The following is a 22298-nucleotide window of genomic DNA, read 5'->3' on the forward strand; positions in this document are numbered from 1 at the left end:
AAGTTCTTTCATCAGTGGGGGCAAGGGCAGGAGTGGGGGAAGAGGGGGGAAGGCAGCTCTTACAGAGCCGCCCTTTATTTTTTTTCAGTGCCGAATAGGCTGGGAATTGTATCTTTCATTAACATTGGGGAGGAAGACGCATGACTTGTGTGTGTGTGTGTGTGTGTGTGTGTTTGCCATCAAAGCCCTGCCTGAGATATCAAAAAATGTCGTATAAATACAAAGACACAAGACACAGAGACAACAGCGATGGAAAAATGTACCATCTGCTCCCAAAGGTGACCGAGGACAGAAACTAGTCCTCAAGCTTCTTCAGGGAGACATACGTGAAAGTTGATGCGGCGATGTGATTGTCTCGATAAATTTCTTCCCAATACTTAATTTTTTCACCAACAAGGGAGCGGGATCTTTCTCTTACATTAGAAAACCAATAACTGGCTGCTGGATACCTGGGGGTCTGGGGTGGGGGGGAAGGGGCACCAACAGGTTCTCCAGGATCCTCCCCCTTGCCCAAGCTTATGCCAAACCCAGGGACAGAGAGTCATGTTTTGCTTTGGCAGCAGAAGACCTTTCCCCGAATGTGTGTTTGGATGTCCAGGGGAAAAGGGGAAATCTGGGAGAGAACGCCCACTGCTAATTCAAAAGGCAGTGCGGTACAGAGGGAAGAAAACCTGACTTGGGGGCAGCAAAGGATCCAGCTTTACTTGCTATCCATATGACATCTCTCAGGATGGTTGGGAGAGGAAGGCACTTTCCCTTTCCCCCTCTCTAAAATTAGAGGTTTAGACTACATAGACCCTGTGGTCTCCTTCAGCCTTGAATCTTCCAGAATCACAGATTTTCAAGATGGCGGGAGCCTCAAGAACCAACCCACACGTGCCTAGGAAGCCAGCCCTGACCAGGGCTGGTCTAATAGCTCAGGTTCAAGATTGAAACAAAATGAGAAGCTCACAGATCGCCTGCCAGGGAACAAAACAGCTTCCATTTAGCTATAGCAGGGAAAGGAATATCCAGCAAGCTTCCTTCTGGATGGTTACATGAATTACTTCACTAACTTGCTCATCCATCTGATTGTGATAGGAACTGGTCCTGAAACTTTCAAACCCAATCCTGACATTCATCCTGGGGATCCAGGAATGACAAACGCTGTGCCCAGAGGGCTGGATCTGGACTCAGAGGACCTGGGTTCAAATCTAACCTCAGACACTTATAATTGGCAAGACCTTTGATAAATCTCAACCTCTCTGAAACTCAGTTTCCTCATGGGGAAATTGAAAAGGTTGGATTTGATGACCTCTGAGGCCCCTTCTCCCACTAGAGCTTTCAACTCCTCAAATCTAAAATGGCTCATCTCTGAGGATGCTTCCCTAGACCCAGTGGCTGCTTGTTTGTCCTGAGTTTGTGTTCACGATGGCACTCTAGGCTCCAACAGCAGATATGTCTGCTCTGGCTGTGCCCTGGACTTCCCTGGGGCCTATGCGCAGGAACACAGCTTCAACTCTCACGTTTGGAGTGATGAGTAAGACATTCTCCTTCCCACCATGTCAGTGACCTACACTAGAGCAGTTTGACAGAGACAGAACTCTTCCTCACTGAAGACAGAAGGGAGGGGATTTGGCGTTTCTGAGTTAGGAGAGATCTTGGACTTTCCATTTCTTTAAAAAAAAATCATATAAAGGTTAGTCCCCACAGCACCCATCACCTAGGAGCCAAGACCCTCAAAACAAAAACCAAGACACACAAACAGCCCAGACTTTCAAAAAAGATGAAATCATTCCATCCCAGTTGGAATAACACGCTGGCCGCTCGCTTGCTTATTATGAAAACACAAAAAGCAAGGCTGGCCAAGAAATCCCAGCCCAAGACTCGGTTTCCATTACCCATATTTGTGCAAAATCTATGCATTGTTTGAATGAAACATCTGGTATTTGTCCCTCATGTACAGAATTCTGAATTTTCTCAACACTTTGGCAAGAGACACCACAACCCTCTGCCAGGCCCATAAAACTCACACATTCTTCCCACATGTAGAAAAAGTCAATAAAAATGGAATACATAAAAAAAAGGAGAACCTTGAACCAAAGAGTGGTCCTTTAGGATGGCGGCTTCCTAACCTGCCTCGCTCAATTTCTTTTTTTAACTAATATATTGTCCTGAAAAACTTAGAATTGAAGGTTTATTAGAGACAGAGCCTTGAAATATGTTCCTTAGGTATGTGGCACTTACCACTTAATCAAACCTAGAAAAAATCTTGGGAAATAATTTTGATATTTATAAATATTTAATCCTTTTCCTAGTATTACAGAAACTGATTCCTAAAGTTACTTCAACGTGTATTGAATTTCAGCAGCTTTTCCTACCCAGCAGCATTAGCTCCTTCCCGTGAGCCATGTGGGCACCCTTCCAATTCACTAGCATCATCATCCACCTTGGTAAAGAGCAGAGAAGTAAATACAGGACGATTATCAAAATATGACAAACTAATTATAACAAACCATTCATAAATCTGGAAATGAAGGCACTGTACTCCAAAAAATATTGATTCGGACCCATTTGCATAAGATTGTGCTTTATTTTTCTTTTTACTTAGCGAAAGGAGGTTATTACTTTTTCTTCATGGTACATTGTGCTGAAATAAATTAGAAAATAATAATTCTCACCACTCACCTGTCTCAGAGGATTACTCTGAAATTAGCAAGTAAATGACTTCAAAACACTTTATATGTAAAAAGAGCCGGAGACATGCGCTGAGAATTCTTATCCAGAGCAGATCAGTCCTCAGAGAGGTGCACAGAGGGAGAGACACACGTTCACATCTCCCTCATCCTTCAAAGGCTTTTATTTGACCCCATCTCCCCAATCTATTAGCCTGTATCTTGCCTTTTCTCAACAAAATTCCGGGTGGGGGAGGGGAGGAACAAAACAAAACTATCTTCCTCTATAAATCTGTCAGTTGGTTTTATTTAACTGGGATCTTTGTTACAAAAGGAGCCTCGCAGGAGAAGGGATGTGGAGGCAAGGGCAGAGGAGTCGGGATTATCTAAAAATGACTGACAGAAAAGCAAAAGACACCAACACAATTTTACGAATCAATGAATGAGTTCATGCTGGTTCAGCTTATACCCGCTTCTCCTCATTCAGTTTTAGAGCCCTTGCAGTCCAGCCTCCAAACCTCACCACTCCACCAAATACCGATGTTTTGCCCAATGATCTTTTCATCTCAAAGCTTAGTACGATGCCTGGCACATAGTAGGTGCTTAAAAAGTGTTTGTTGATTGATTAATTACCAAATCTAATGACCTTTTCTCAGTCCGAATGTTTTGTGTCCTTTCTAAAGTGTCTGATGCCACTGACCACTCCTTTCTCCTCCATGCGCCCTCCTCCCTAAGTCTTCCTGGTGCTTCCCCTTTTGATTCTCTTCCTACCTGTCTAATCATTCTGTCATTTTTACTGGACCATCCTCCATGTCCCACCCCTTAACTGTGCATGTCCCCCAAGACTCTTTCTGGAGAGCTCTCTCTCTCTCTCTCTCTCTCTCTCTGTCTCTCTCTCTCTCTCTGTGTCTCTGTGTCTCTCTGTTTTTCTCTCTGTCTCTCTGTCTCTGTCTCTCCCTCCCTCCCTTCCTCCCTCTTCCTCTCTCCCTGTCTCCCTCGCTGTATAACCTTTCCTTAAGTGATCTCACTGTGTTTAGAGGATCACAGGCTAGAAGGCGCCTTTGATGTCAAATAGCCCAATCCTCTCACTTTACAGATGAAGAAACTGAGGCCCAGAGAAGTTCACTAATTGCCCAAGGTCACACAGCTCCTTGGTGGCCCAATGCAAACCCAGATTCCCTCTGCTCTTATCCAATGCTCCAATGCTCTTATCACTGCCCTAGATCTCCGTCAAAGAGAAAACTAGGATTCCTGGATCATCTCTAAGCAGAAGCCTCACAGACCTTTGTACCCAGCCCTGGCCTCCCTCCTGAGCTCTAGGTCTCCATCACCACCTACTATTTGACATTTCTCACTAGACGACCCATAGACACCTCAGACTCACAATGTAAGCTTTTGTCCATCCTTTCTCTCAACTCATGTAGCCACCACCCTTGGTCAGGCCCCCTCACCTCTCAACTGTAGTTGTGAAATAGTTCTCTAGGTTAATCCCCGTGCCTCCAGTCCCTCCCCTCTCCAATCCATACTCCATACAACCAACAAATACATATTCCCAAAGCACAAGACTGACCATGTCACTCCCCTGCTCAAGAATCTTGAGTGGAACCTCTAAGATAATCATATAACCTCCTCTTTTCTTTTTTGTATTTACAGCCCTTCACAATATGGCCCACCTCACTGTCATTTCACCCAGCCACCCACATATAAAAGCAAAGTGGATGAAAAGCACATTTTGACTGTCGTATGACATGCCCTTCACATAGGTATATCAAGATATGTTTCCTGGACAAGAACCACAGATGGGCAATTAGCTGGACTCCAAATTAGGCAGGAGGAGTAGATAGGGTTGGGTTGGATCACATTTTAGAAACTTAGCAAAGGTTGGAATGTTTCCCAAATTGCTCACTGCTACAAAAGTTCATCTCTTCAACATTATATGTTTCCTGGTGATTCCAAGTGGTTGTGAATCCTATAAAACCATTGTCTCAGAAGAATTAAAGTTATAAATGATAGCTCCAAATGGCAGTAGAAAGATACATGATGAGGCCAAGTTGTCTGCAGTGTTACTGACAATGTGCATGCAAGAGTTAGTCCAGAGGACATTAAAAAGGGTAAATATGATGGCCAAAGCAGGTAGACCAGTCACATAGCAAGAACAAGGGGTGATCGGTGGACAGTTTGAGTGATATACTCGTATAAGTATCGAAAGAACAAGACCTTCAGTGTGTTGAATATCCTTTTTTCCACCTCTCTTCATCAAATGATCCAACTCTTGTGATGAGTGCGTCCTTTCCCCAGCCTTTGACAGAGGCAGGTTTTGAGGACTGATGCACACCACCACGCCTTGCCCAGTGTTGAGAACAGAAGCGGTGCTCAGTAAAAACTGGCTTGTTGATTGACTGGCTGATCAATTCTTGATTCACATATTCTAATGAGGTCATTCCGAGACCACCCAAATCCAAATGAAAGTTAAGTTACGGTTTGGGGCTCTTGGTTTTCATCCTTTTAATTGGTGGGGTACAAGGAGTGGGGTACAAGGAGTGGGGTACAAGGCTGGGGATAGGATAGCTAACAACAACAAAATAGTCAAGAGCAAAAAAAGGGTTTGAGGAATTTTTCTAAAATGCATAGAAGAGAAAACAAGCTAGGAAGAATCAGACGAGAAAGACGACGCTGAGAGGCACGTGTGAATTCATGAGAGAGTCTCATATCATAGCTTACATATTTATCATATTATTTCTACATAAGTATTTTAATGATATTTAATAGTAGCACTCATCTCACAGGGTTGTTGTGAGGATAACATGAGGTATCATATACAAAGTATTTTACAAACCTCAAAGTGCTTATTTAAATGCTAGTTATTAATATCATTTTAAAAGAAAAGCAAGTTGTGCCTAATAGATGTTCCCAGTTTCATGTACAATCTTTTTCTTGTCTACTCTTTCTCTAAATGTTCATTTAATTTAGTATTTGCTAAGTTCAGAATTAAAAAATAAGCTCATTAGAAAAAGAATACATGTCACAAATAAAGCAAATGAAAGGTAAGCAACCCTCTCAATGTGTTAGTTACCGGGTTCTAATTAGATAATGTGCTTGGACATCTCGTTGATAAATTAGAATCACAGTCAGCTGCTCCCAATTGTGAATTTCATTCCAAATTTAATAGGGATAAATCTCAAGTCCTGGTCTTGGGTTCACATTGAAAACAGGGAAAGATTCATTCATGTGGGAAGAAATCTGGGGCTTCTGGTTTACTGCAAGCTCAATTAAGGTCCAAAGTCAGACATGGCAGACACAAAAAAGAAATTTTTTTCAGTGACTCTTTAGTGAAAGGTACCATGTTGAGGCTGAGAGAAACGGACCCCTTTCTCCTCTGCCTTGGTCAGACCACACATAGGATATTCTGGGCAGCACATTTTAAGTGGGATGGTGATAACTGGAGAACATCCATAGGAGAATAATCAAGATGAGAAGAAGGTGAAGGAACTGAGGCTGCTTAGCCTGGAGAGGAGAAGGTAGAGGGAGGACATGATAGCTACCTTAGGTATTTGAGGAGCTGTTTCTTCTGCTTGGCCGTAATGGAAAGAACTAGGAGTGTTGGGTTAGAAATTGCAGAGGGATCAATTCCATCTCGATGGGAGGGAACATGTCTTAACAATGAGAATTCTCCCAAAGTGATGTGGGCCACCTCAAGAGGTGGTGAGTGCCTCCTCTCTGACTCAGTTCAGTCATTTTTCAGTCATGTCCAACTCTTTATGACTCCATTTGGGGTTTTCTTGGCAAATATAGTAGAGTGGTTTGCCATTTCCTTCTCCAGCTCAATTTATAGATGAGAAAACTGAGGCCAACAGAGTTGAGTGACTTATACAGGGTCACACAGCTACTAAATATCTGAGGCTGGATTTGAACTCAGGAAAATGAGTCTTCCTGATTTCAAGCCCAAAACTCTTTCCACTGACTAAAGATCTTCAAAGAATGAACACATGAACACATGTTGGGTGTGTCAATGTGGAGACTCTTGTCTAGGTGGGTATGAGTTGAACTAGATGCCTCTAAAGGTCCTTCCAACTCTGAGATACTGTGAACTGCAGCTTTCAATAAAAATTAAGTATTTGTTTGGAGCAAACTCAGTTCTCGGGTACTGTCAGTAGGTTTATGGTCATGTACGATTACTGGAATGATAGGAGCCGAGGGAGTAACAGAAACAGTGCACATATGTGCTTCCCAAAGCTCCGCTATGCTCTTCCAGGGCGTGGGATCAGCAGCTTCCTTCACTTACAATTTTGTTGACTTCGCCATTTCTGCCAAGCAAGGTCCACTGGGCAAACACATCAAACTCCTGAAAGGATTCAAGCCTACCCTAAGATGGCTCCTCTCCAAGATGCTTCTTGAACTCTCTTGTGAACTTTGCTAATGTACACACCAAAATATTATTGTGACTAATCTGACATTAACTTTGGAAATTTGGTAATAAACAAACTGAATACAACAGAAAACTAATTAATGACATGTTGGCCTTTGTGGTTCACATTTCAAATTGTACCTGGCATCTTGAAAACACAATGCCCAACTCTCCAGTATTGATCAAAATCAAAACAGCCTTTTTTGAATACTTGTTTTCTTTTCTAAGAAGTGGTATGTAGATTGACGCAAAGACCCCCAAACAGAATTCCATTTGCTAGAGTGGGGAGCTATAGAATGTGGTTCCCTTAAAATTCTAATTACCTGGACCCTCAATCTTACCTAATTAGAAATGTTTTCATAATAAGGGGAATTGTTTTCAAAGTTAATTAATTTGAGAGTGGAACCGTCCGCCTTTGCAGAACAAATTGCCGACATTCTTCGAATGCATATTCCAGTCTCTGTCCATAATTAATATTAGAAATTCGGCCATGTGGAATGGAGGCCCTGATTCAGGGCATCTTTCTTTGTTGTTTGTCAGTATAAAAAAGCCTCCACGTCCCTTGTGTCAGCCTGAGCAGCACATAGAAACTTCATTTGAGTTTTTATGGACAATGGAAATCATCTCATTAAAGCCATTTGTCATATTGATTCTGGCCACTTCAATCCTGTTAGCTTCGAAGTCTGTCTGTGCCGGTGAATCCGTGATGTCCAATCTTCACGACTGGGAACATTATGATGAATATTTAAAGGTAACTCTTTAAATTTACAAAGACGTGCCTGGCATTAACTAGAATGTTGATACCAAGGAGTGCTGGTAATTGACTAATAACGAGAGCAACTTTACTAAAAAGTTGCTCCCTGAAAGGTACGACTTAATGATATACTTTGCTTTCCTCATCAGGTCTGCGGTGACCCCCGTGGGTTGGTAGCTCCCGCTGGCACGGTGGTAGCCAGCCTGGCATCAGTAATCGCAGATTAAATAGATAGCATGTAATGGGATACTTAGCAAGCAGAAGGCACATTACTGAGCTGCAATTAACGTAGGAAAACATGCTTGTAATAAACTGCCAGAGACGCAAAAAAGGCTGGATGCATTTTAAAGGGGAGTGATTTAAGTGTTCTTAACGATGAATGCAAATATAATGAGGCAGTTATGGTTTTCTGCTTAGTAGGAACCAGTTGGTAAATATGCACAGAAATTTAATAACTTAACAAACATCGGTGGATGGGCAAAATTTTTAGGGTAAGACAAAAATGTAATTAACCATTTGCTATTTGGATTAATTAAATATAACTGAGCTTGTAACGGACTTGGGGACAGAGAATGATTTCAGGAGCACTTCCCCTCCTCACTTTGCCTTAAGACTCGACCATCATCTCTCACTCATTCATGCCATTCACCCACCATTTTGATGTCTCACGAGTGGTGAAGGTAAGGAGATGGAGAATAGAAGAGATAAAATGTGAGGCAAGAAAAAAGAGGGAGAGGTCTTCTCAGAAATACAAAGTCAGTTTTCTTTCTCCAAATTCTAGAATTCCAGCTACTATTGATACCATGAATAAAAATAGGAAAAGCAAGATGAAGCATTTGTATCAGCGCCACTTAGTGCCTGTGTGAGCTTGGGCAAACTCACCTCACCTCCTTAGGTCTCGGTTTCCTCGTCTGTAAAATAAAGAGCATGGATTCAACCACCTCTAGTCCCTTCTCCCTGGAGTTTCTGCATTATTAGAATCACAACACTGGAGCTAAAGGGACCCCTCCAAAGCTGTCAAGTCTGACACCCTCATTTTACAGATGAGGAAACTGAGGCACAGAGAAGGGCAGTTGTTTGTGTAAGATTACACAATAATAAGTGACAGAACCAGGATGTAACTCAGGATTTCTGATTCCAAATTCAGGGCTCTTTCTGCCATACCACACAGTAGGTCAGTAGTTCGTTAATCTCTGCGATCTTTAATCACAGCCCCTAGGACACCCCAAAGAGAAGAAACAAAGGAGCCTTGACCCTGCAGAGCTCTGGCAATGGGGCTCCAACACCATCCACAAAGTGCAAACCCCGATAACATACAAGATCCCCCAGGTGATGCCCCACCTCCCCCTGAGATTCGGAAGGTCCTACGAGGAAGAAAGGAGTGCTGAGCCGGTGGCCAACTTGGAGCTGAGATTTGGAAGGAATTTCGATGGTGGCATCTCCAGGCGCATCCCTAACTTGCCACAAAGATTTGGAAGGGCAGCTGGCAAGAGTGTTGAGGAATCCATCATCCATTTGCCACCAAGGTTGCTGGGGTCGCCATCAGCAGAGCAACAAAGTCACCCTGTGGCCAGCCAACCTCGGGAACTCCAGGCTGCTGATGAAGGGGAGCCCAGGTAAGTGGCAGACAGGAAGACAGGACTCACAGGAAAATAGGACTTAACCTCTCTGGACCTCAGAGTGCTCATCTTTAAAATGAGGGTGTTAAAGTTGATCACCCCTGAGGTCCCCTCTCATTCTATATCAACGATCCCACCACAGATTGGGCAATTATTATTATTATCCTCATTTTACAGATGAGGAAACTGAGGCACAGAAAGATGAAATCACTTGGTTACAATCAATAATCATAATAATAGTATATGTATATACCCTGTTAGTTTTACAAAGTGCTTCACATGTAATCTCATTTGGTCCTCACAACTCTGAGGGGTAGGTGCTGTTATTATCCCAGTTTTGCAGTTGAGGAAACTGAGGAAGACAGAGGTTAAGTGACTTGCCTAGGATCACACAGCTAGTGAGTGTTGGAGTGCAGATTTGAACTCAGGTCCTTCTGGCTCCTGGCCCAGCTCTCTATTTACTGTGGCATCCACCTTTCTCAGAAGCAAGCATTTTAAATGCATAAAATAAAATGCAGAGAATTGCAAAGGAAACCAATTATACTGAAATACAGTTATCAAGATACTTCTTTAAAAACAAAAATAACAAGTTCACAGACCTCAAGGTAAGCACCCCTGCAGTACTCGGTCTCTAAGGACCCTTCCAACTCTAGATCTCTATTCTCTGATCTAGCTTCTCCTCCGAATTTCCACAGAAGTCTGGCTAGAAAGGATTACCACAGCCATCTCTGAGCCCCTCTTGGGATGTCCCTGGTTCCAGTGAATTTCATTATTTCCTGTTTCTTCCATTTCAGAACCCTGGGCTTTGATGATTACTTCACTAAGAAAGCTGATGGTAATGAAGTGAGTCCAGAGGAGTGGGAGGTCTGGAGAGAAGCCCCTGAGCCCAAGGTCATGTGAAAGAGTGGGGTTGGCCACAAGCAGCCAGGGAAGAATAAGAAGCCATCAGTGACTGCCATATTGTTTGCTTGGCCATTGATGAAGAAAGACATCATTGACACTGACTTCTGCCGGTTCCAAACCACATTTTCCGAGATCAGTTGCAATGCCCCCTGAATTACTCTTCATCTAAGTAGACATAGCATTCCCAGGGCTGTATGATAGGTCCCTGATATCCCCCCCCCAAAAAAAAATTGGGACCCAGATTTGCTTCTTCCAGTGAAAACAGTCAAAATGTTTGCCACTTTTCAGAAAAAAAAAATGGGTTAAGGTTTGACTAGTAACCTGATCCATGTGTTGGTGAAAATTAATTGACTCTCTCGGAAGAGCATGACTCAAAAGTTCAAGCCAGCTTTGTTACAGACCTCGATGCACGTAATGGATAATAAAGCATTCCAAAAGATGGTTTTCTCTGCCTCTCTTAAAAAAAAAAAGCTGACAATTTATAAGAATCATTCGAATGGTAATTATTACTTCGAAGTTTGTGAAGCACTTTGCACAGGTTGTGCGTGTTTGAGCATTTCAACAACCCTGGGGAGGAGCAGCTATTGTTAGCCCTGTTTTAGGGATAAAAAAAACTTCAGAGAAGTTCTGTGCGTTTCCCAGCTTTCCAAAGCTAGATGGGGAGGAGGAGAGGGAAAGAAAAATAACAAAAACAAAAACAAAAGTAGCCCCTCAGGTAAACAGGGAAATTCGTCTTTGTCTTCACAAGAAGAGATCTCTAGCTGGGAGGGGCCTTAGAGTGCAACCCCTTCACTTTACAAAGAGGAAAGCAAAGCCCAGAGAGGGCAGGGTCTCCTGGGGCACACAGCTAACAAGCAGCAAAGAGAGGATTTGGACCCAGGTCCCCTGATCCCAGGAATTAGAACTGGGAAGGACTCGGGAGGTCACCAACTCCACTCCCCTCATGTTATAATTGAGGAAACAACTACAAGGAAATGAAATGATTTAGTCAAGAGTCAGGATTCAAAGCCCAGCCTCCCAGCTCTCTCTTCCCACACCCACTCTGTACCACACTGACAAATTGGCCTCCTGTTGGGATCATTACATCCCTACTAATTTCATTGATTTTGTCCCTGTTTTTTATTACCCGTTTTTAATTCTTAGCAAAGCAACTGTCATTCTTAATATAGCATCTGATAAGTATGCTATCACATGTGTACATAAAGAGAGGCAGCAGATAGCAAGCTGGGCTCGGAGTCTGGATAATTAGGTTTCAAGTCCTTGCCTCCGCATCCTGGGCAAATCATTTAACCTCTTAGTGGCCAGAACAAATTTTAGGGCCATAAGTCAGTCAAAGAAAAGGGATCTGTCTCAGCAGATGGAGGTACTTTCCATACCAGGAGTTAACTCATCCTGATGAAATCATAGTTTCAGCAATGAAACATCTCTACACTACCATAAAGTCAAGGCTACACAAATCACCTTCACTTCTGACTGTGCCTTCCTCACCCCAACGAAGCCTTGTCCAACTAACATTCCCTCGACATTATATGAGAACCTAGCTCAACGAGGGTCATGAATCTGGGACTGCAAAGGACCTTCAAGTTATCTAGTCCAATTCCCTCATTTTACAGATAAGGAAACTGAGGTCCAGTGAGGTCAAGGAACTTGACCAAGGTTATACAGTATTTAAGTGGGATTTGAACCCTGGTCCTCTGACTCCAAATATAGAATGCTTTCCATTGTTTGATGCTTCTCTGAACATAAATTTTTATCTTAGAGGAGATTGCTTATTCTAGAATTATTTAAAATTAAAATAAAATAAATTGAATTAAATTAAAATATAATTCATATGTTTTCACAGAATCACAGCATACACTAGATTGAAAGAACCTCAATTGGTCTTCAATATTTATTTATTAAGCATGTGCCAGGAGCAGCTAGGCAGCGCCGTGAATAGAACACCAGGCCTGGAGTCAGGAAGACCTGAGTTCAAATCCAGCCTCAGATACTTACTAGCTGTGTGACCCTGGACAAATCACTTCATTCTATTTGCCTCAGTTTCTTCATCTGCAAAATTAGCTGGAGAAGGAAATGACAAACCTCTCCAGTATCTTTGCCAAGAAAACCCTAAATTGGGACATGAAGAGTCAGATATGAACGAACAACAAAACCACGAGATGACAAAGTGTTCTAATTGGTTGCCCAGCCAGAAGAACCAATGACCCAGGACATGCTGAGCTGGAACTGAGTTCTAATATAAAAGGGATGCCCTACCAATCTGCCAGTCTCGTTTACTTCCTATTAACAACTAATACAAAAATTCTTATGAGCTGTGGGGTAGAAGGAAGGCTACTAACCCATCTCTTACCTGACCATTGTGTGTCTGTGAGATGTGGCACCTCTGTTTCCTTCATGTTCATTCTTTCCTGATCTTAGGCGAATGAACAGTCTAAGAGTGGCATGCCCAGGCACTCTTGTGAGTTATTCAGCAGGGACACCAGAGGTCCCATCAGAAACCAGAAATGGCAATGGAATTTGCAGAGTGGTAGGGGACAAAAACATGTTGACAGAGTCATTTTTGACAGCTTCAGGGATCATTTCACCTCATGATGGAGAACAGTGCCAATCACGTACCTTAGAAAGGCACAGCTCCTCAGAGCTACCCTTAAAAGGGAGCTTTAGGGTGAAAAAGTAAATCTTGGCCACCTGTATATTCTACACATGTGCCTTACTACCATTGTTTTTTAAGGCTGAGTCTCCACTCCTGGGGACCTCGTATTTATAAGGGTAGAATGTGCTCCCAAGTGGAAGGGATCGTTCTTGTAACTACTGTTCTTGTTATGTCTTCTCGGTAAATTCCTTTTGTGAAACCTAACAGAGTTCAGCTGGTAGATTGATGATGGGAAGCATCCCAGTGGGGGCTCGGTAGTTATGGCACTAGACTCACCATCTACCCCTCAGGGCTACCCCAAAAAGCTTGAGGAGAGCAGTAACCAGCCACCCTCAGGGGACCCAGCTTAGGCCAGTTAGAGGAGTAGAGCAGAGAGGATGTTGTACTTCTCCTTACCTATTTTTGGGACCTCTCCAGGATAAATCTCCAGGTTTTTTTTTTTTGTTAGGCAATGGGGTTAAGTGACCTGCCCAGGGTCACACAGCTAGTAAGTGTTACAATTTTTCAATTGTATTTACTAAAACAATATAGACCCATGGAAAATGCTAAATAGAATCATCAGGGATCTCTGGGTAGCAGCAAGTGGCTTCCTGATTCAGGCACATCTCTCAATTAAACAGGAGGGAGAGAGTTGACAAGTGCCCATCCTACCTCTCATGGCCAACAGAAATATATGAAAAAGCCGCAGAAAGAAAGCCAGACCATGTGGGTTCAGGACATGCTCTGATCATGGGTTCAAAAACCTTTTGAGAAAAATGTAATTTGTAAATATTCCTTTATTCCCCTGTGGTAGATGAAGAGCTATGACAAAAAAAAATCAAGCTTGAAGAACCATAGGATGCTGGACAAAATTCTTCTTAGGCGGGGGAAGCAGAAAGAACCGAGAGAACCAGGAAAATACAGTTATGAGTTGGTGGAGGGGGCAGGGACGGGGCCAGCCAGGGAACGTTCAGGCCCAGATCAGGGCCTGTTACTCACAGGTTTATTTATAGTCTGAAAACAGACATTATTCATGAATTGAGAGGAAAACAGCAAAAGGGTTAAGTAAATGAGAAAGGAAAGTCCACAGGCCTGGATTCTAGCTAGAACCATCGCAGTATTTCCCTCCCAGTGTCCCACTATTTATATGGGTTATTACACACACACACACACACACACACACACACACACACACACACACGCACGAATGAGAGGGAGGGCAAGGAAGAGGGGAGGATCGTCTGAGCTCCCTGGAATCTTCCCAAAGATGAGAAGTGCCACCTGGTGAGTGAGCACCTGCCTCTCCTCATTTTAACAAACACTTAACATTTATGAAGTGGTCAGATTTGGAGATTTTTCAATGCCAAGCAGAGATATTCTGTTGGGCTCCACATACAGAGAGCCTGACTTCAGGAGAAAGAAGAAAAAGACAGAAACAGAGGCTAAAACCATCTCACAGAAGGCTTTCTTAGCATTCAGGTTCTCTTGGCCCTTCTGGTGTTCACCCCAAGCTTAAACCCTCTCTTAATTCCGACATCTCCCCACCCAGCACTACATTACCCACGGAGGGCCTAAAACTGGGAGAAGGGCTCCCTGGGACTTTCTAGGGACCATTTCTGGCTCTTCCGGACTTTCCTCTTTTTCAAGACTTTCTCATCTTTCTCTAGCTCTCTAACCATTCTCTCCTGTGATTCTAAATCCTTTGGGTAATCTTATGAGCGTCAAAGCCGTCACTAGGGATTTCTGCACCTGGCACAAGGAACATGAAGTATGGCCTCAGTTGAAGTGGGGGAGGGACACAGAGAGCCCTGAACACCTATATAAAGCTGCCCCTGGCCGGGTTGCTCCAGGGTGGGCCTGGGGAACCCACTAACTGAGTACCTAATGAAGGAAGGGTAGTCTAATGGTTAGAGTTTAGAGATAGAAAGATCTCTTCCTCTGAATCCAAATCCAGCTTTATTTGAACTGATTTCCTGGCATATGTACCTTGTAAAGCTCAATACTGTTGCCTTTTAACATGTTAGGATCCAGATTGGCAGTCAGGAGCTAAAACCAGGACCCCAATATAGTTATTAACATAACTTTGCAAATCTTAGTAAACTAGAGATTTATAAATCTTAAATTTTTTTCATTACTCCTTTTACAATGCCTAGCACATAGTAAGTGCTTTACAAACGCTAATTGACTAAATAATTGAATTTATTAACTTAAAAAATGTGGCCAATAAAAACGAGAAGGCTGCAAATCTACTCTTCACCACCAGAGGGCAGAGGAAGGCGATGTTGGCATTACAAGCCGCCTGAAGAGTCAGGCATTGCAGGTTTTTACCATTTTAAGGATAAATAAATACTGGGTTAAATTAAGTGTCTTGCATTCCCAGCATAAGCCGGGCCTGCTTAGCACTCGTGGATTTTAAACTATGGTAAACGATGGACTGAGGGATGGAAAGGAGGCAGGAGTGGGCTAGCTCTGGGGAAGGGTGGCCAGCGCATGCATCCAACAGCCTTGAGGGGTCAGCGACCTGGTGAGATCCGGAGGAAGCAAAGACTTAACAAAAATTGTCTGGTATCACAGGGTGGCAGAATTTTTGTCAAAAGAGACTCAATCTGGCCGCCTCGTTGACCGTCGGTCATCTTCGTTTTAGGCCAGTGACCGCCCAGCCCTTGCTCCCAGACCTGGAAGGAGAAGGAACTCCCCACCTCCGGAGGCAGCTCTTCTCGATTGGGCAGCTGGACGTGGGAGGAAGCTCGTCCTGCCACCCTCTTTTCAGATTCTCCCCATTGCTCCCAGGGCTGTTGTGGGGCCACACTAAGCAGACGGAGCCTGCATCAGACGCTGGAACACAGCTCTCGTGTCTCATCACACACCTTCAAGACTGTTTGCCATCCCGGTTGTACTCCGTGGGACCCTCTCCAGCTACTGAATGTCCTTAAATCATGACACCCAGAACCCTAACCCTAACCCCCACGTCCCAGGGGAGCTCTGACAAGGGCAGGGGGCTCTCACCTCCCTATTCTGCCTCAAAATCACAAAACTAGTAGTTGTGGAAGGAAGGATTCAAACCCAGTTCTTCCTTACTTCAAGGTCAGTGCTCTAGAAAGCAGGCACCCCCATGATTATTGTTATTTTAAATTATTTGTAGCAGAAATGGGGGAAAAAGCAATCCAAAAGACTCACAAAGTCACCAAGCCTCAGACTGAAGCTCTGACTTTGAAATCTACTATGTGCCTGGCACGAAGTTGGTGCTTAATAAACGCTTATTCGTTAGTTAATTGGTCGGGTGCCTGAAGTTTTCAGATCTCTGCCTCCTTCACTGAATATTCCCTCAAATTGGAGATTACGTTGTGGCAAACACATCTGGTTCTGATTTTCTCCTGAATTAACTCCTGGATCTAATTCATTCTCGTCCTCTCCCCATGCCCAATTAAAGTATTTTCATCCCAGGAATTTAATTTGATGAGAAACCCTCACCTCTTCCCTTTTTCACTTTCCTTGATTGAAGCACATAATTCTAAATTAAACTGCTTGAATTTCAGCCTGGGCAGGTGACATTTTAACGACTGCCTCTTCACCCTCCTTCCTTTGTCAGTCGGGGCTGTTTCCTACATCATGCACCCAGAAGGTATTGGAAAACGGCTTTAACTTGCTCAGGTATATGGCAGGCACTGGGCCAGGAGTTATTTATCACTGAGGCGGAAACTCTGGGAGATGGATGACTCTTTCCCTTGCCAATCAAAGCTGCCAGGGCTTTTCCCTTGGTGGATTATGGATGATCTCACCCAGAACAGTAAATCACTGAAATCTGGTTCCTAGCAAAGCAAATCCAGGCACTAAAGTTTTCCTTATCTGTAGACACTGCTCAGAGGATCCAACAACGTAGGGCATTTGGGGAAACTTAGTCGCAGAGAGGTGAAGAGATTTTCCAATAAGCAACAGGGCTTTCAAACCCAAGTGCTCTGGCATCAGATCCAGAATTCTTTCCACTGGATCACTCTGCCAGTGCTTAGTTTTTTACCTCTCCCAATGGGCTTATTTTGAAATACTACGATGGGGCACAGATGGGGCACACTAGGTGGCACAGTGGATAGAGCACCGGCCCTGGATTCAGGAGGACCTGTGTTCAAATCTGGCCTCAGACACATAACACTTACTAGCGGTGTGACGCTGGGCAAGTCACTTAACCCCATTGCCTAACCAAAAAAAAAAAATGAAATACCGTGATGGAAGTCTCTCTTTTTAAGACTTGCCTGAGGTCACACAGCCAATAAGAGAGTCAGAGCAAATAGTACATATTAGAACTGTCTACCTGGCGACCTTCCGCTTTCCCTCATAGAAATGCAAAATAAAATCATTTTGAGATATCATCTCATACCTATCAGATTGGCTGAAATGATAGAAAAGGAAAGTGAAAAATGATGGAGGGGATGTAGAAAAATTGGAACTTTAATTCATTGTTGGTAGAACTTCGAACTGATCCAACCATTTTGGAGAGCAGTCTGGAATTATGCCTAAAGAGTTATAAAACTGTGTATATCCTTTGACCCAGCAATACCACTATTAAGTGTGTTTTCCAAGGTGATTAAGGAAAAAGGAAAAGAATTTATATGTTCTAAATATTTATAGCAGCTCTCTATGTGGTAGCAAAGAACAGGAAAGTGATGGGATGCCCATCAATTGAGAAATGGCTAAAGAAGTTGTGGTATATGATTGTGATGGAAAACTACTATGTTGTAAGAAATGATGAGCAGATTGGTTTTAGAAAAACATGGAAAGACTTGTACAAAATAATGAAGAATGAAATAAACAGAACCAAGAGAACGCTGTACACAGTAACAGCAATATTGTTCTAAGAACAGCTGTGAATGACTAAGTTATTTTGAGTATTATAAATGCTCAAATCAACTACAAAAGACCTATGAAGGAAGATGCTATCCACCTCCAGAGAAAGAGCTGATAAACAGATGTATAGTATGATTTTACAAACACACACGCGCGCGCGCGCACACACACACACACTCATTTGTGCCTAATGGTAGCCTTCTCTAGGGTGGGAGAAAAAATTAAAAGCGCAAGCAGAGAACAAAAGAAAATTTAAAAGGAAGCACAGTTAAAAGTAGGGTACCTTTGAGAGCAATACATAGTTTTTATTAGTTTTTCAAAAGAATAAACCTTGTGAAATGGAAATTCATGATTTTATATTGAATCTTCTTTTATGTTGTGCTGTGTACATGGAAATGTTCTTTTTTTCTTTTTTTGTACTTAAGTTCAAAATGAATAAAAAATTTTGAAAAAAGATCTTGTCTGAAGCACCATCTTTTGCATGAGTCCTTTCCCAATTCCTCCAGCTTAGCTGCTAGTACTCTGCCTAACAAACTTATGTTGCATTTATTTTGTTCAGACTTAGTTCTGAACATGCTATCTCCCTGACAAATATAAGCTACCTGAGGGCAGGGAATGTTTCGTTTTTGTCTGTATTCCCCGCACCTAGCATACTACCGAGAGTACCTCGTAGCTGGGGATCCTCCATTGTAATGATGAGATAAAAATGTGTAACAAAACATCATTTTAAAGAGCTTAAGCTTCTCAAAGAGAAGAATTGTGAAATACACATTGGGGTGTGTATGTTTTTAATCTGGACTTTTGATTTTTTGATCTTTGATTTTATTTATTTGATTTAGTGTGTTGAACTCCTAGCATAGAAAGTCTCCCCACTGATAGAGACGAAGGAATCCTAATATTGAGTTTTTGACCATCCCAAGCAAAACCTGAACCCAGGTCTTCCTGACTCCAAAGCCAGTTTTCTTTCCACTACACCACATTCTCTTTTGTGGATGTATGTGTATTATATATTCCTTTAAATACTACATGGATTACCTTGAGCAAAGCAGCAAGAGGAAATATAAAAGCACTGGATTTGGAGTCAAAGGACCTGGGTTCGAGTCCTGGTTTTTCTACTTTATGACCTTAAACAAATCATTTACCTTTTCTGAGTCCCAACTTCCTCATCTGTGAAATGGGGATGGGGTAGCCTAGAAGATCCCTGAAGTCTAAATCTATGACCCTCTGTTTCCTTCTCGGGGCCTCAGTTTTCTTATCTGTAAAATGGAAGTTGGAGTATCCTAGGCAATCCCTAGAGTCTTTTATAGTAGCAATAATAACAACAATATTAGGTGTCATTCGTATAGTGCTTACTATATGCCAGACCTGGTGCTAAGCACTTTACAATTATTATCTCATTTGACATTCACAACAACCCTGGGAGGCAGGTGCTGTTGACTTGCCCAGGGTCACACAGCTAGTAAGTGTCTGAGGACAGATTTTAACTCAGGTCTTCCTTACTCAGGGTTCTATCCACTGGGCCACCTAGCTGACATTATTACGTGAACTACTATATCAATAATAGCTAGCATTTATATAAAGCTTTAAGGTTTATAAGGAGTTCTACATACGTTCTCTCAGCTGAAGTCTCCCTGTTCTCAATCTAAGATCCTACGTTCCTTACCAGGGCCTCAGTTTCTTAACCTGTAAAATAATAATAACATCTGCATAGTATTTTAAGGTTTGCAAAGCACTTTACAACCATTATTTCATTTGATGCTTGCAACCACATTAGGAGGTAGGTGCTATTATATTATATTAACATAGTATACTCTAATATGTACAAATATATAACTATATTATAATATACATGAGTAATATAATAGACTAATATGCTAGTATATTCTACTAATTAATATAGCTTATTAAAGCTAACATTAATATACTAATATTTGCATAATACACTAATATGTTATCCTCATTTTATAGATGAGAAAACGGAAGCTGAGGGAGGCTAAGGAATTTGTCTGGGTTACCTGGTCAGTAAAAATGTGAGGTAGGATTTGAACTCAGGTCTTTCTGACTTTGGGTCCAAGCCTCTATCCCAGCTGGCACATTAGATGATTTTTTTATCCCTTTCAGCTCTAATTCCATGATCCCTTTATGGGCTTTGATTTCCTCATCTGCAAATTGAAGCAAGTTGGACTCAATCACCTCCAAGTTCCTGGACCCCATGGCCCTTAATATGTCCTTCATCCTGTTCACATACAGCATCCAGGGGAGGTCCACTCCCTAGCAGCCAGGGACGGTGGGCTCTTCCCCAGGGGGTTGGGGCATGGACAGCGGAGCTGAGCATTTGTTCTCCTTTAATCTTGAAAGCTACCAAGATGAATTAAAGGTCACCATGGGTTTCTAGGGCTCATTTATTCTGGTTTTCTCTTGCCAGTGAATGATAGCATAGGTCACGTCTACGCGGGTCCAGGGCAAGCCATTGCTCTCGTGTTCTCCTAGCCTGGGAGGCCAAATTCAGTACTTCTGGGCTTTGCCATTGATTAGCATCAACATGCACATGGAGGTCCCCATGACAACCCTCTAGCCTAGCCATTTGGAGTCAAAGGACCTGGGTTTGAGTTCTTATTTTTCTACTTTGTGACCTTAAACAAATCATTTACCTTTTCTGGGTCTCAACTTCCTCATCTGTGAAATGGGGATGGGGTAGCCTAGAAGATCCCTGAAGTCTAAATCTATGACCCTGTGTTCCCTTCTCAGGGCCTCAGTTTTCTTATCTGTAAAATGGAAGTTGGAGTATCCTAGGCAATCCCTAGAGTCTTTTATAGTAGCAGCCAAAATGGCTGGTACAAAGTGCAAAGTGTAAAATAAAAAACTTGCCCCCCTACAGGAAAGCTTTTTATTTCCCTGCCTGTAAATCCTGGTGTGGTTAGCCCAGTGAGGAATGGCCTTGCACTTATCCCTGAAATAGACAGCTCTTCATCCTTTGGGCTGGCTCCACAGCTTTGGGGTAAGTGATTATCTTTTTCTAATAATGATAGTCATTCTTCCGGGGGGGGGGGGTCAGTCATGGGCCTCCTCCCCCAAACAGATGCTCAGAGACTAACCAAGGAAGTCACTTCTCAGAAAGTGGAGTTTCTTTCTGGAGAGTAGAATTAATTCTATACCTACACAGTTCCTTTCATTGTTCTGGGTAAAGGTTAACTCAGATGAGCCAGGCACCAAGAAAAGGAAATTTGTTCCATTCCAGGGAAGGCCTATATGACCCTGAATCACCACTGTGACTTTAGTAATAACTGCCTAGGGTGATAATCCCCTTGTAATTTATTGCTTTTAATCGGTAGTAGGATGGGAAATTAAATATAACCCAGCTTGTCAGAATTGTACCTAAACTATGAGTCAATAGGCTCTGAGGAATTCTCCCATGAGTAAAGAGCCTTAGCTTTCTAGTGCAGAGAGCCACTTTGGCCAATTAGAGAGCCTGACTTGTTACTTCCCATTTCTCAGCTGTGTTTGAAGTCAGGCATCTCTGCAGATTCAGAGAACTGAAGACTCTCAGGGTCCAGATGGAATTTAGGGAACATTTAATTAGATCCCCTCATCTCAGATTAGAGAAAATCTAAGTCCAGAGAGCAGAAGCCCAGGGATGCCATGGTCAAAAGAAAAAAATTAAGTGAGACCTGAAGAAATTTGGGGCAGCTAGAGGCCACAGAGTATAGAGTACCTGGCCTGGAGTCAGGAAGACTCCTCTTCCTGAGTTCAAATCTAGCCCTAGACACTTACTAACTGTGTGACCCTGGGCAAGTCACTTAACTGTTTGCCTCAGTTTTCTCATCTGTAAAATGAGCCAGAGAAGAAAAATGGCAAACCACTCCAGTATCTTTGCCAAGGAAACCCCAAATGGGGTCACAAAGAGTCAGACACAACTGAATAACAACAACAAAAATGAGGTTATAACTAAGTAATTGCTAATGAGAACTGGAAAAATAGTCTGGGCTTCCTAGTTTGGGGGAAAGGAGATATCACTGTCCCAAGGCACTCAGATTTTAGTTCTTACTGTCAATTCCTTTCTCATAATCCGATCTCTTTAGATCTCATTCATTTTTTCCACCCATGGCCTTGGCAACTCTGAGCCTTCCTTCTCCCTCTATCAGAGTGAGTCTGACTAGGTCAGGGGCTCTCAATCTCTTCTAGTCCTGAACCCCTTTGGTGGGGTAGGGAAGCTTTTGGACCCCTTCTCTGAATACTGCTTCTCCATAGTTGAAGGAAATGCTAAATGTCAAAGGTTTGAAAAAATAAAATTTTCCCCCATCCAAGTTCATGGACCCCCTGAAATCTAGCCTTGGGAGGGGTCCGTAGACCCCAGGTTAAGAACCCCCGGCCACTACGTGATGGCTGAGATGCCTCCCAACACTGAATTCCCCGAATGGGCCCAGCTGTCACCTCCAAGCTCACTGCCAAGGGCAGCCCAGCAGGAAGCCAGCCCCATCACCATGCAAAAAGA

General features: G+C 42.8%; 1 protein-coding gene across 1 annotated transcript; it reads left to right on the plus strand.

The window, feature by feature from the left end:
* The first annotated feature begins 7672 nt into the window (after window positions 1-7672).
* Window positions 7673-10332, plus strand: LOC114050452 (pro-FMRFamide-related neuropeptide VF-like). The gene is made up of 3 exons (XM_027872148.1): window positions 7673-7810; window positions 9026-9429; window positions 10227-10332. The coding sequence occupies exons 1-3, from the start codon at window positions 7673-7675 to the stop codon at window positions 10330-10332; spliced, it is 648 nt and encodes a 215-aa protein (XP_027727949.1).
* Window positions 10333-22298: the final 11966 nt, after the last annotated feature.

The sequence above is a fragment of the Vombatus ursinus genome, unplaced genomic scaffold (genome assembly GCF_900497805.2).
Source record: "Vombatus ursinus unplaced genomic scaffold, bare-nosed wombat genome assembly UNPS02014799.1, whole genome shotgun sequence".
Classification (NCBI taxonomy): Eukaryota; Metazoa; Chordata; class Mammalia; order Diprotodontia; family Vombatidae; genus Vombatus; species Vombatus ursinus.

Excerpts from the sequence above, each read along its gene's own strand:
- LOC114050452 (XM_027872148.1), top strand. The coding sequence starts at position 7,673 with ATGGAAATCATCTCATTAAAGCCATTTGTCATATTGATTCTGGCCACT. Across the intron at positions 7,811-9,025 it reads ATTATGATGAATATTTAAAG|CCCCTAGGACACCCCAAAGA; the intron begins GTAACTCTTTAA and ends CTTTAATCACAG. Across the intron at positions 9,430-10,226 it reads GCTGATGAAGGGGAGCCCAG|AACCCTGGGCTTTGATGATT; the intron begins GTAAGTGGCAGA and ends CTTCCATTTCAG.